The sequence below is a fragment of the Oncorhynchus mykiss genome, chromosome 6, assembly GCF_057628025.1.
Source record: "Oncorhynchus mykiss isolate SJ-2025 chromosome 6, ASM5762802v1, whole genome shotgun sequence".
NCBI classification, from domain to species: domain Eukaryota; kingdom Metazoa; phylum Chordata; class Actinopteri; order Salmoniformes; family Salmonidae; genus Oncorhynchus; species Oncorhynchus mykiss.
Window position 1 is genome coordinate 27907931 of NC_143027.1, and position 14839 is coordinate 27922769.

General features: G+C 44.2%; 1 protein-coding gene across 4 annotated transcripts; it reads right to left on the reverse strand.

The window, feature by feature from the left end:
- Positions 1 to 1780: 1780 nt before the first annotated feature.
- LOC110525649 (KAT8 regulatory NSL complex subunit 3) lies at positions 1781 to 11803 on the reverse strand. Of its 4 annotated transcripts, XM_021605969.3 has the most exons (20): positions 11366 to 11803; positions 10591 to 10854; positions 10222 to 10392; positions 9925 to 10015; positions 9578 to 9763; positions 9328 to 9459; positions 8922 to 9038; positions 8708 to 8806; positions 8475 to 8546; positions 8023 to 8097; positions 7718 to 7875; positions 7447 to 7510; positions 7060 to 7248; positions 5013 to 5169; positions 4667 to 4744; positions 4088 to 4264; positions 3777 to 3864; positions 3455 to 3582; positions 2940 to 3046; positions 1781 to 2844 (listed from the first exon to the last, which is right to left on the reverse strand). In XM_021605969.3, the coding sequence occupies exons 2-20, from the start codon at positions 10794 to 10796 to the stop codon at positions 2608 to 2610; spliced, it is 2532 nt and encodes an 843-aa protein (XP_021461644.3). In that variant the 5' UTR covers positions 10797 to 10854; positions 11366 to 11803; the 3' UTR covers positions 1781 to 2607. The 4 variants fall into 4 exon arrangements, 2 of the variants coding, with proteins under 2 accessions (XP_021461644.3, XP_021461645.3); XR_016496583.1 differs by lacking the exon at positions 3455 to 3582 and having other exon boundaries at positions 7682 to 7875; positions 11366 to 11787; XM_021605970.3 differs by lacking the exon at positions 3455 to 3582 and having other exon boundaries at positions 11366 to 11793.
- Between the last annotated feature and the right edge of the window lie 3036 nt (positions 11804 to 14839).

Sequence of the window (14839 nt, forward strand, 5' to 3'; positions counted from 1 at the left end):
AGGGCGTACTGGACCCTGGAGGCTCACTGGAAGCCTGGTGCGTGGTGTTGGCACTGGTGGTACTGGGCTGGTGACACACACCTCAGGGCGAGTGCGGAGAGCAGGCACAGGACGTACTGGACTATGGAGGCGCGCTGGAGGTCTGGAGTGTAGAGCTGACAACCTGTCCTGGCTGGATGTTTATTGTCGCCCAAATGCAGGGCGCTGGCACAGGACGCAGTGGGCTGTGCAGACTCACCGGAGAAACAGTACACAGAGCCGGCGCAGGATATCCTGGTCCAAAGAGGTCTACTGGAGACCAGGAGTGCTGAGCCGGCACCCTCCTTCCTGGCTTGATGCCCAGTATGCTCAGGTCTCCGATCTGACTCATGCAATCTCCTCGTGTGCCCCCAAAATTGTTTGTATTGGGGCTGCCTCTCGGGCTTCCGTGCTAGCCGTGTACCTTCATATCGTCTCTGTTCCTTTATTCTCCGTTCCTTTATTCTCCGGTATTTCTCCTCGCAGTATCACCGTTCCACTTTCGCTGCCTCTAACTCCTCCTTAGGACGGCGATACTCCCCCGGCTGTGTCCAGGGTCCTGCTCAATCTAATATCTCCTCCCAGGTCCATTTCCCCATTAAGAGCTGTTCCTCCTTTTCACGCTGCTTGGTCCTGGTTTGTAGGGTTATTCTGTCACGGTAGTCATAAGGAGACCAAGGCGCAGTGTGAAAGGCGTACATTCTAATTTATTAAACGAATGCAACACTGAACAAAACTATACAAAATAACAAAACGAACCGTGAAGCAATATGACTAGTGCGAACAGGCAACTAAACATAGAATAATAACCCACAAAACCAAAATGGCAACCTAAATAGGATCCCCAATCAGAGACAACAATAAACAGCTGTCTCTGATTGGGAACCAATTCAGGCCACCATAGACCTACATACCAAAACCCCATAGATATACAAAAAAACCTAGACAAGACAAAAACACACATACCACCCTCTGACCTAACCAAAATAATAAAGAAAACAAAGATAACTAAGGTCAGGGAGTGACGGGATGTTTGCCACCCACAGCCTAGCCCAGTGCAGTCATTCTGCTGGGCTGTCCTCGCAGTGTCACAATTATATTTTTGGGGGCTCTGCTGCCAACACACAGAGATGGCATGGGTTACACATCTACTCTGATCTTTTAACTTGATCTGGGTGTCAAGCCTAGTTCAGACAGAATTTTCCCCCAGACACAGCAAAGCAGGCAACTTTCCAACTGACATTCCTGAACAGCGAGTATCCAGCAGTGTTAATCCGATGGGGGAAAAATATTGAAATCAGATCAAATATTTCTTCAAATAAAACTAAGTACCCAAGGGCGTATTTGGTGTTTGGCTGTATTTTCATGTCTGGCTTGCTTTTCTCAATGACGGGAACAGTCCATGTCAGGAGACACAGTGAGGAAAGATCTCAATTGCATACTCCTCGCATCCTCTCTCCTTCTCAAATCCCATTGGATGAGAAAGCCAGAGGTCCCTGTCCTCAAATGGGTTTTGTGTAGAGGACGCGAGGTGTATGCAATTGAGATCTTCCCGTATATACAGGATTTCTACTGGAGTATGTAAGGATAAAAATAACTTGTTTTAGTCTTAGCGTAAATGATTCATCCAGGTTCAAACTTTACACAGAATTACAAAAATAAGCCTCCAAAGACAACAGCAATCCTGGGGAAGGAGTGGAAGACTTGGATATCTTAACAGCAACATCCATTTCTCAATCAAAAAATAGGAAAACATGGGTTCTTTTCCAGTCTTTATTGCAATGATAGAAACAGAAACATATGCCGGATGTGAATATTACTGTCTTCAACTCTTCTACTCTGAATATTACTGTCTTCAACTCTTCTACTCTGAATATTACTGTCTTCAACTCTTCTACTCCCTCCAAAGTGAGTCTGTGGGTCCTTGTGCGCATCTGGAAGTACGGCTGCTGCTTGCAGGTGATTTAATAATGTAACATGAAGACCATCTTTACCGAGTGGACGCATGTGGTGAAGAAATTCATTCTGAACAGGGCCATTGACATATTCTGTAGTCATGTGACATTTAGTCAATATTAAAATGCACTCATTTTTGGCCCTCCTGATTCACAATTCTTGCGACATCAATTTTGTATCAAGAGTTCCATGTAATTCAAAGCAACATTGACGGATTCTCATCAGCATTTTGAACATTTACATTTGACATATCCGCAGACTTCCATTGATTCAGAAACAATAACTATTAAACTTGACTTCATCAAACTTCTAATTCCAATGTCACATCCCCCCAGATCACGGTACTCATTGATGTTTTCCTTATGGCTCTTTCAAACATGAAAATTAGTACAAAACCACATCCCGTACGATACAAATCTATATACTCGATGTTACACGGCTGCAAGTCTGGCTTTTCAAATACTGACAACACCTAGGATCTTCATAGATGACTATCTGCATACACATTACTGATCATGCTGTCCACTATCTGTGTCACCCATCTGTAGTGTGGCCAAAGTGAACTGGCGATAGGGCCCGTCCTGCTATTCTAGCTTTCCCGAAACAAGGGGTTAAGGAGTTAACCCTGGGCATTCAGCGTGGCCGCCTTGGTTTGGCAGTTCGAGACATACCGGCACTCTGGGTGGAGATGTGTGGCAGGCCGGGGAGGCCACTCGCCGGCTTGGCCAGCACACCGTTGTTGAGTAGCTGGTGGATGGCAGTTGTCTTGGTCAGCCCTCCAGTGGAGACCACAGGCACTGTCCGGAGCAGAGTGCTGCTGCCAGTTTCTATGGAGTTAAGAACCTGACCCTGGGGCTTCCCACCGAGGGCCTAGGGAGAGAGGAGAGGTAGAGCCAGTCAGTAACAATGAGTCAGCACACACAGACACAAGGATACTTTTAGCAGGTTTTTGAGGCTGGGTGTACCTGAATGCTGCCCATGCTAGCTGTTGTGCTGGACAGGCTAGGGGATTTGGTCACCATCTCCTGTAGACTGAAACTTAGGCCGTGGAGGAGGCTGCTGGCGGAAGGTGCTGCACACAAACACAGCGAGAATGATTCAGCACAGTTCACATTTAGACACAGTCAATACAGGAAGCTCAACAACACAATTAATGGTGACGACAGTTGAGAACCACCCCTATTTGTCTATTCAAAATAACGACCTTGAAAAAACAACCAGAGACATTGCAGGGGTAACGCAAAAAGTAATCAATAACATTGTTTGCTCAGATCGGTTCTCGTGAAGTGCTCAAAGTCATGACATAAAACTCCACTTTAGTCCCATTCTTTTTACATTGATTCTCTGTTCCTCTGCATTGCAACTAACAAATCTGTGAAAATATACTGTGCAACATATTTGGTTGCAGTTCACAGTGTTCTGTGAGATAGATCTGCTGCAGTGCCGAGTTAGGACAGTTGTGCAGGCAGGTAGGAGATACCTTGGGCAGTAGCAGGAGCTTGCGCCTGGACTTGTGAGGAGGACCCTGACACCATGCAACTCTGCAGATTGTGGAAAGAGCTGGAACCCGAGCTCTGGGAACTAGACACCCCTGTCAGACTACCAGACCTGCATTAACACACACAATCAATCTACTCACAGTTGCTCTGATAAACAGAGCTGCTGTGATAGCTACCCTCCCCATAGTTTATTTTCTATACAATAACTTCCAACCAGTCCAGAACTCAATCCGTTTGCAGCACACACCGCTGCCCAACGGGATAGAGTTTGGAAAGTTGGAGATCATGGTGTGTCAGGCCTACCGCTGGGCTGTGAGTAGTCTGGAGACTTCCTTGGCTCCAGATACAGTCTGTCCCACAGTCACATTCAGGGGCTTCCCAGAGGGTCCCACTGCATTGGAAAACAGACCATGAAGAGAAATCCCAAATCTGATTGGACAACGCCACAATATGACATTGACAATGGTTTCTAATGAGTTTGGTGGAAATGAATATGATCCATATAAGCCCTACAAATATTTAAATTAACTTGGAAACTATTTCTAATTTTTCTTTACTGAATCATTCATTTAGAGGAGCAGAAAACTGCCCACATTTAAATCTGAGCCAGTTACCTTCCTGTGTTGCAGAGCTGACAGCACCCCCTGCTGACTCTCCATGCAGGATGGTCACCTTGATCTTGGCTCTCTTTGAGGCCTTGGTGGGAGTGGGGCTGGGCGTCTGCCTTCTCTTCAGATGGGCCATCAGCTCATCTCTCTCCAGGCTCTCAGTCTGCTCACTGGATACAGGCACTGAGACACAGACAGACATCACTGACTGGGATATACAAACCAGACCACTTCAACCCTGATAAAAATTCTCAAAATTGTTATATGACCCTGTAAAAAATGTACATAAATTATCTGGTAACCTAACGTAGAAGGCGTAAAATAAACATCTAAAACTAGTTCCCCTACATACTGATCTTGATGAGAAAAAATCTAAGTAAAAATGGAAGGTTCTCTTCTGCATTGTTCAACAAGTCCAGTAAATGTGGAGGAGTTCAGATGTCGCCTTGTTAACGTCCAAAAGTAGAAGCTGCGTCATAGCCGGAAAAAACCCCGGAACATCCGGTAGTTGGGAACTCGGCAGAAGCTAATGATCTGGCAGTAAGAGGGAGATGGCAGACAGAAGAGAAAAGAGGAGATACTTACCAAAGACACAGGAGGGAGCGCCAGGGGGCAGATTTTTCCTCACAAGCATGTTTTGTTTCATAAAAGCAGCAAACTGGGCTGGAATGAATTAAAAGGGATGAAAAAAAAAAGAAGGGATGAAAAGATATCAGTTACGTTCCATTGTGCCCTTCTGTTGTCGTGACTGCTCTAACAAGATTCATGTCTAAGAAAACTATTTTCACCATTCAATATTTCATTCACATTTTCCAAAGCCCACGTTGGCAATGGAGGGGACTGACTCATTAGAACAAACGCACACAAACAAATGTGTCAAATGTGAGAGCTGTGTGTGTGTGTGTTCATACACGCAAGTAAGCCCACAAACCTTGTGCCTGCTTGTGTGTGAGCACCGTCCCAGACCGCTGCATATGGGTCTTGAGGAGTTGTGTGGCGGTGATCAGGCTGGACTTCTGTGCCGGGGACAGTCCCGAGGTCTTTGGCTTGGGGCTGGAGGTGGGACTGCTGCAAACACTGGACATGTCCTGAGGACACAACCAGAAAACACGGTTAATCAAATGATCAGCAATGTACACTGTGTACAAAACATTAGGAACACCTGCTCTTTCAATGACAGTCTGATCAGATGAAAGATATGATCCATTTTTGATGTCACTTGTTAACCCCCAGGTCAATGTCTGCACCCTGTGGAAATCTAATTAGCATAATAATATTTGGATGCCGTCTCAAGCCATCCAACACAATCTCACTCAATTCATGCAAATATGTATAAAAAGTATTTCAGCAGATTTTGTGCGTTTGTGTGTGAAAAGACCCCCAAAAATTAGCGACTTCATTCGTAGGAAAATAATTTTGTGGGCAAACTTCGGAAAAATCTTTTGAAAGTTAGAGCAATGCATGATGGGCAATGATGTTCTACACTGACTTTTCTTTGACCCACAGTTATTTATATAATAAAACAATTAAGTGATAACGACCCTTCGGTAAGTATTCAGACCCTTTGGCTTTTTTCATATTTTGTTTCGTTACAGCTTTGTTCTAAAATGTATTACATTGTTTTTCCGCCCCTCAATCTACACACAATACCCCATAATGACAAAGCAAAAACAGGTTAAGACATTTTTGCTAATTTATAAAGAATAAAACAGAAATATCACATTTACATAAGTATTCAGACCCTTTACTCAGTACTTTGTTAAAGCACAATCTTTGCACACCTGTATTTGGGGAGTTTATCCCATTCTCTGCAGATCCTCAAGCTCTATCAGGTTGGATGGGGAGGCATTCAGGCCAAAGAGTTCAATCTTGTTTTCATCAAACCAGAGAATCCTGCTTCTTTAGCTGTCTTTTGGCAAACTCCAAGCGGGCTGTCATGTCTTTTACTGAAGAGTGGCTTCTGTCTGGCCATTCTACCACAAAGGCCTGATTGGTGGAGTGCTGCAGAGATGGTTGTACTTCTGGATCGTTCTCCCATCTCCACAGAGGAACTCTGGAGCTCTGTCAAAGTGACCATCCCTGACCAAGGCCCTTCTCCCCCGATTGCTCAGTTTGGCCAGATGGCCAGCTCTAGGAAGAGTCTTTGTGGTTCCAAACTTATTCCATTGTGTTCTTGGAGACCTTCAATGCTACAGACATTTTTTGGTACACTTCCCCAGATCTGTGGCTCGACACAATCCTGTCTCGGAGCTCTATGGAAAATTCCTTCTACCTCATGGCTTGGTTTTTCTCTGGCATGCACTGTCAACTGTGGGACCTTATATACACAGGTGTGTGTGTGTGCCTTTCCAAATCACGTCCAATCAAGTCTCATAGTAAAGGGTCTGAATACTAATGTAAATAAGGTATCTGTTGTTGTTTTTTAATACATTTGCAAAAAAATGTAAAACCTGTTTTTTCTTTGTCATTATGGGGTATTGTGTGTAGATTTATGAGTTTTTATTTTAATTTTATACATTTTAGAATAAAGCTGTAACATAACAAAATATGGAAAAAGTCATGGTGTCTGAATACTTTCGAAAGGCACTGTATGTGCCATCCAGAGGATGAATGGGCAAGACAATATATTTAAGTGCCTTTGAACAGGGTATGGTAGTAGGTGCCAGGCACACCAGTTGGAGTGTGTCAAGAATGGCAATGGTGCAGAGTTTCACGCCCAACAGTTTCCCGTGTGTATCAAGAATGGCCCACCACCCAAAGGACATCCAGCTAACTTAACACAGCTGTGGGAAGCTTTGGAGTCAAGATGGGCTAGCATCCCTGTGGAACGCTTGACACCTTCTAGAGTCCATGCCCTGGCGGACTTAGGCTGTTCTGAGAGCAAAAGGTGTTCCTAATGTTTTGTACAGTCAGTGTATATAATTCCTAGCATTTCCTTGTTAGTTTTCCTAAGCGTGACTGAGTGATGCAGGATGTACCTCGGAGCCTGAGGGGGAGATAGGTACTCTGAGGGCAGGGGAAGAGGGGCGGGCCCTCTCCAGGTCAAAGGGTAACTCCCGCCAGGGCTGCTTCTTCTTCTCTGTGTCCAGGTCCCTCAGCTCTCCGGAGCTGTGGCCGTGGCTCTCCGCCCGCTCCAGCACTCCCGACAGGAAGTCTGCTATCTCATCCTACACACGAGAGACAACAGGCATATATCTGCATCAAAAGCATTTCACTGACACTATATGTGAAGAGTTTGATGGCCATGGTTTTAATTCTCAAAATTCTTTGGAGTTTTCGTAGAAACTCCTGCACTTAGCCAACCATTGTCTGGATAAAACAAACATGGTTCCTTTCCAAGACAAGGACAAGAAAAATGGACCAACCTGAATGCAGCGATCCACCATGGTCTGTGTCAATCCCTCCGATTTGATCTTTGTTGAGTTGATTCTGAGGAAAGACACCATTTAATCATGACTGAGAAATTGAAACTGAAATGTCCTCAGTTTCTTCAATTGAATAGCCATGCAGAAAATGACTGCGAGCAATCAACAAGTTTAAAATTGCTTTTTTAAATTCCAATCTTCATATATATTTCAATAGCGTGTGAAGACCACTAACCCTCCTCAGAGTAAACTCAGGGTAGGCTTAACCCACCTGAGGTTGTCTTCAGCTCCCCCCACCACCACCATGCTGTTGTCGACTCTAAGTTTCTCTCGGAACTCCTCCATGGCCTCTGTGCCACACTGCAGAGCGTTCTGACCAACCACAAACAGCACTGGGGTCTTCATGTCCAGTAAGGGGTCGTCCACATCCTGCCAGTCAACAATATAAATACAGTCAATACAAGTCTATGACTCACATCCCTGACCCGTGAAAGAATGTTGAAACTGTAAGACAAGTAGAAGCATCATATCCTAATGTCTCCACAAGGCAGAAAACTTTTGATCATATTTCCTTACCCCTCTTGCCCCATTGATTGTTAGCAGAGGAAAGCCAAGACACACCACAGCGGTCAGGTACTCCATGAGGGAGACCTGGGAGAGGACAACCAAGTCAATATGTGCGCCAAAGTCACATCCACCCATCACACACGTCAAACCATGGATTGGTTTTCAATAACCAACAGATGTATATCTTTCTGAGCATCACAGAGAATTCTCTTAGAAAATGTGGACACCATATATACTGAACAAAAATATAAACTCAACATGTAAAGTGTTTGTCCCATGTCTATGCCCTCCCAGGCCCACCCATGGCTGCGACCCTGCACAGTCATCTGAAATTCATAGATTAGGGTCTCATTTCTTATTGACTGATTTCCTGATATGAACTATAACTCCTTGAAATAGTTGCATGTTGCGTTTATATGTGTTCAGTATAGACAGAGACAGCATTCATAAAGCAGCCTTACGTGACAGGCGATGAGAGCTCCCACATTCCAGCCAACCAAGATAATGGGTTTGTGAGGGAAGTGACTGTGGACCTGGTGCATAAATGCATTGAAAAGCAAATGAATAGAAGCAAATGAAGACAGATCAGTCTGGTACATAGTATTCAAACAACAATCTCAATTAGCAGCAATGGTCAAATCCATTAGGAACATTAATCTGGATACACAACTTCAGATTCATAGAACAGCCTTACCTCCATGACTTTGGCCCTGACTGTGGCCAACATGTGCTCCAGACACTGAGCGATACCCACATTGGCTCCACTGTTTACATGGGTACTTACTGGGATGACCTGGGATAGACACATTATACAGTAAGTAATTCAATTACTTTCCCAAAAGCCTATTGGGTGTGAATAAAACACAGAGACGCAGTCACACTTGAGTATGAATAGAATATATACAAACCTTTCCCAAGCAGGAGAGTTGTGACTGCCAAAATCTAAATCGGCGCGGGGTAGAAAGAGCAGGATTGGTGGGACCTGATGGTACAATTAAGATGAGCGGGGAGCCAGGAAGCTTGCTCTGCAATACAAACAAGCACAAAGATAGGCATCTGGTTATCATCACATCATTTGGGAAATGTAATCAAAGTAGTGCCAGTCAAAAGTGGTCAAAGTAAGACAGTTAGCTGTGTAAAACAGTATAAAGATGAAACTACTAAGAGCTTTCTCTTACTGCCACAACTATCACTTTCATCCCTATTATAATTTGGAATGTGTGTTTGTTTCCATTGTCCTATTCATTCTTTGACTGCAGTGAATTCTGATTGCTCCCAGCACCACTGACAGGGATATCAGCATTAGCGACCTACCGGTTTGTTGTGAGACAGAATGCCCACGGCTGGATCCCAGGGCCTCTTCAGGAGCAGAGAGAGGGCTTCTGCACCAGCCGCTCCAGTCTTTACTGACGACGTCAGCAGCATTCTGTCAATCAGCAAGGGCAACTGCACAGACAGAGAGGAATGGTGAATCACCCTGATAGAATGTATCCCTCTATATAATAATGCATGTGTCATAACATCAAAGTGTAATCACATTTTGAGAGAGAGAGATAATGAGTACCTTGCTCTTGAGTGTCTGCAGTACGTCCAGGTAAGCAGCCAGCATGGCCAGACTGAGAGACTCTATCAGGGTGCTGTGTAGCCACTGGGTCAGTTTGGTGTCCCAGTTGACACTGGCCAGTGCATGGCGCACCTTCCGGGCACATTTGTCCACAGCAATCCTGCGCAATACAGGCTCATTGGAGGCCTACGAGTCAGAAGGGTGGTGAGATGGTGAGACAACAGGGACAGGAACTTTGATAGTCATTCAAACTGAAACATGTCAATGCAATATTTTCGTGTTGAATCACATTTGAAACAAAATACGCACCACATACAAAAGCATTTAGCTGGTGTTTATGAACTCACATTTTCATTGGCAAGCCGGGCCAGTCGTTCAGCTTGCAGAGCTTTCAGCAGCTTATTAAATAATTTGTTTTGAGTGACCGACCATCCAGCCCTGTAATACAAGCAGTGTGTACCAGTATTGAAGTCTGAAGATGATCACTATTTGAAATGGAGATTGAGAGACATTAATAATTTAGGAAAAAAGTGTATACAAGAGCTGAGCAAACAAGGTAACTGCACCACAGAAGTCCGAAATAATGTATATTTTGAAAAACTCTATAGGGTTATTCAAAGGGATGTTGGGTAGAGGCCACTCACTTGTTGATGCGTTCGTCCCAGTCATCAGGGGGTGGGGGACCATCGGCAACTGTGCGAGCAAATAAAACATGTCGCTCACACTCCTTCATAACACTGCGTGCTTTCTGGTTGTCATAGAGTCGGATAGGTGTAGGCGTGACAGATTCCACATCTATTGACAGATCTGACTCCCTGCAAAAGACACAAACATACTACAGTCAATGATGTTATCCAGTTTTAGCAGTCACTTAATTATTGCCCTTGATAAAGCTACAAAATGTAATTTGTTCTGAGGCAGAAAGATAGACATGTCTTCCGTGTTGTCATATGTGTGCATAAAATAATTTGGGCATTGAGTCATTAGTGAGGATTATGAGGGTTGACACTCACGGAGTGGCATCAGGTTGGCGACGTGGTGTGACGAACAGCATGCGCGTGGGCCGGGCACTGCTGGCGTCCGGGTGGGCATTCCATGGCTTGGCATAGCTGTGGTCCAATAACACCAAGTCCTGCTCACGCTCATGAACAGACAACTGGAACAGCAAGGATGTACCCATCCTCTGCGCTGAAGTCTGGAAGTCCCCACTACGGTACATCCTCTACTGAGACCCCAAGGCTCTACAGCTCTGAGAGAGTGTTCCTTTCAACCCAAGCCTGAAGGGGGAGGAACCATGATCAATATCATATACGTCTAAACATAATGGGACATCACGTCATGTGAGTTGGACCACTCATCTTTAACCCACAGCGGGTTCGTTACAAGCACCCTTCTTATGCATTGGCTTAATAACCAACTTTGTAACGCTAGCTAGCTGGCTAACGGCATTATTTTAGCTAGCTAGATTCTTTAGAGATGTTCTCATGTTGATAGCAAGCAACATGCGTTTGCTTCATGCATGGCGGAGAGCGATCTGTGCGTTGTTGACATTACTTTATTATGTAGCTTGCTAACTTGCTAACGTAAGCTAGCTACATGCCTAGACAGATGCGCTAACGCTAACTAGCTACCTAACACGAAATATGCATTACACTAACGTTAGCGCATAGCTTACAGAAGGGGTAACTAACAATCATACCGGGCATTACAACGTGGCTAGGTCGCTAGCTAACTTGGCGTGCATAGTAGCATTAAAGCTAGCACGCGCTAGTCGTATTGGCTACTCACCTTTTCATACTACTACCATTGATAGCATTATGTGATTGCAATCGAAATCTAATTAAGTCCAAATTCAGTAAAATATAAACGTCAAAATCTAAATTCCGTGTAAATTGTCACATTTAAGAAGGACTACTCCGCCTCGGGTTTATATAAATCATTGATTATAGCCGACTTCCTTTTGTTTTGAGTGGGCGCGTGCCACTGTCAGTATACGGATGTAAAACACCGCCTGGGTAGCTATTTCCTACGGGCGGTGCATGTACTGGGGCCTTGGCCAGCCCCTGCTCTGAACCCTGAAAAGCAGTGGCTCTATGTAAGCCAGATGGTAAAGAATGTATTAAAAATCTACTCAGTACACAATTGTCAGCAAATGAAATAAAAACTACATGGTGGATTTCCGTACGACGTTTACCAGTGCGTTCCGTAGTAAAGTGAGTTTAGAACACATTTTATGGAACTGCTACTATACACTGTAAACCATGTTATGTAATAATGAATCCATGTATTGATGTGAAAGCTGATTTGTATTTATATTAACTATTATGATTGTAAAATGTGAAAACAGTCAATAAATATGATTTTTAAACCAATAACCCCTTACCCTAATTCACAAGGATAGAAGAAGCCACCACCACACACACACATACACAACAAAATAGTCTGAATGATATTTTTTATTGATATTTTACTGGCAGTAAATGACAGACAACACCAATAATTTCCCCACGCCACCAAAGTACGGGCATGGCACAGCTCGATCATTCTTCTTAAATACATCATATTTACACCTCTTCATATCAAGTTCCGTCGTGCAGTCATTTGGAACATTGCAGGGAAATGCAGCCCTACACCAAATAAATCAAATTAGCAAATTATATTGTACAGTTCTTTATTTTCATTAGAGCCAACAGTGAACTACTTTTATTCCAACAAACTGAAATGGTAAAGACAACGTGCCATGATTATGACCATTTATAACAACATGTTTGTATCATGTTTCTTATGCATGGCAGCACATCTCATCCACTGTTCCTCCACCTAGACCATAGAGAATGCCATGTACCATCCAAATGGTCCTGGCAATGGATCATGCCTAAAAAGACACTATGTGATTCATCAGAGTAGGCTTCCTAACACAGCATCAGTTTCTGAAATGTAAAACATAGTTGACATTCTTTTCATTAATTTGTGCTCTACAGGCTAATGTAGGCCTATATGTTTTGTATTGTTTGTTGAGGGGTTGTTGTCGTGTCCTTTGCCTGGTTTCATATTTTGAAAGATGACACGCAGCATGGGACAGTGGAGGCAGAGCAAACAGGATTACAGCTAGAGCTGTACCTATAGGAAATGAGAGAACAATCAATAAACCCCACAGATAGATTTTCAGTTACATTTTTGTTCCACATTGTATTAGCAGTTTAGTTTCTCACTCACTATATGACTTTGCCTCAATGCCCTTTACTTCTCAGCTTATTATCTGACATACCTAAAATGTAACTGAATTAGACATTGTCATATTAATAATAATTTATTAACCACAGAAGAAGAAACAAACATATTTCTTTTTGAATTGCAATTGCTCCAAAATTGGAAGAAATCCCCAGAGATTTTGGGGATCATTGGAATGATCAGTTTTGTTCAGGAGCTGTCAATGCCGGGAAAAATATTTGGATCTGAGCTCCGGAAAACTCGGGCAGCGAGTACTACAACTACAAGGGCTTTTAAGCAATGGTCCTGAAGGCAGGCTGCGATCCAAGGTACCGCTTCACCATGATCGACGTGGGCGCATATGGTCTGGAGGGAGATGTGGGAATCTTCTCATGACGCAAGTTTGGCTCCCAACTCATTGCAGGCCAGATGCCGCTATCAAGGCCGGAGTGCTTGCAGGGACCCCAAACACAGAGCCCATATGTCTTCGTGGGATACCAGGCATTCCCTCTGAGGGTAAACCTGATGTGACCATATCCAGAAAATATATGCTAACTAAACTCAGTAAAAAAAGAAACGTCCTCTCACTATCAACTGCGTTTATTTTCATGTGTAAATATTTGTCTGAACATAACAAGATTCAACAACTGAGAGATAAACTGAACAAGTTCCACATACATGTGACTAACAGAAATTGAATAATGTGTCCCTGAACAAAGGGGGGATCAAAATCAAAAGTAACAGTCAGTATCTGGTGTGGCCACCAGCTGCATTAAGTACTGCAGTGCATCACCTCCTCATGGACTGCACCAGATTTGCCAGTTCTTACTGTGAGATGTTACCCCACTCTTCCACCAATGCACCTGCAAGTTCCCGGATGTTTCTGGGGGGAATGGCCCTAGCCCTCACCCTCCGATCCAATGGGATTGAGATCCGGGCACTTCGCTGGCCATGGCAGAACACTGACATTCCTGTCTTGCAGGAAATCCCGCACAGAACGAGCAGTATGGCTGGTAGCATTGTCATGCTGGATGGTCATGTCAGGATGTGCCTACAGGAAGGGTACCATATGAGGGAGGAGGATGTCTTCCCTGTAACGCACAGTGTTGAGATTGCTTGCAATGACAACAAGCTCAGTCCGATGATGCTGTGACACACCGTCCCAGACCATGTTGGACCCTCCACCTCCAAATGATCCCGCTCCAGAGTACAGGCCTCAGTGTAATGCTCATTCCTTCGACGATAAACGCAAATCCGACCATCACCCCTGGTGAGACAAAACCGTGACTCGTCAGTGAAGAGCACTTTTTGCCAGTCCTGTCTGGTCCAGCGACGGTGGGTTTGTGCCCATAGGCAACGTTGTTGTCGGTGATATCTGGTGAGGACCTGCCTTGCAACAGGCCTACAAGCCCTCAGTCCAGCCTCTCTCAGCCTATTACGGACAGTCTGAGCATTGATGGAGGGATTGTGCGTTCCTGGTGTAACTCGGGCAGTTGTTGTTGCCATCCTGTACCTGTCCCGCATGTACCGATCCTGTGCAGGTGTTGTTACACATAATCTGCCACTGCAAGGACGATCAGCTGTCCATCCTGTCTCCCTGTAACGCTGTCGTAGGCGTCTCACAGTACGGACATTGCAATTTATTGCCCTGGTCACATCTGCTGTCCTCATGCCTCCTTGCAGCATGCCCAAGGCACGTTCACGCAGATGAACAGGGACCCTGGGCATCTTTCTTTTGGTGTTTTTCATAGTCAGTAGAAAGGCGTCTTTAGAGTCCTAAGTTTTCATAACTGTGACCTTAATTGCCTACCGTCTGTATGCTGTTAGTGTCTTAACGACCGTTCCACAGGTGCATGATCATTAATTGTTTATGGTTCATTGAACAAGCATGGGAAACAGTGTTTAAACCCTTTACAATGAAGATCTGTGAAGTTATTTGAATTTTTACGAATTATCTTTGAAAGACAGGGTCCAGAAAAAAGGAAGTTTCTTTTTTTGCTGAGTTTACATGTGACTATATACATATGATGTGAAGATTATTGTAATGATATG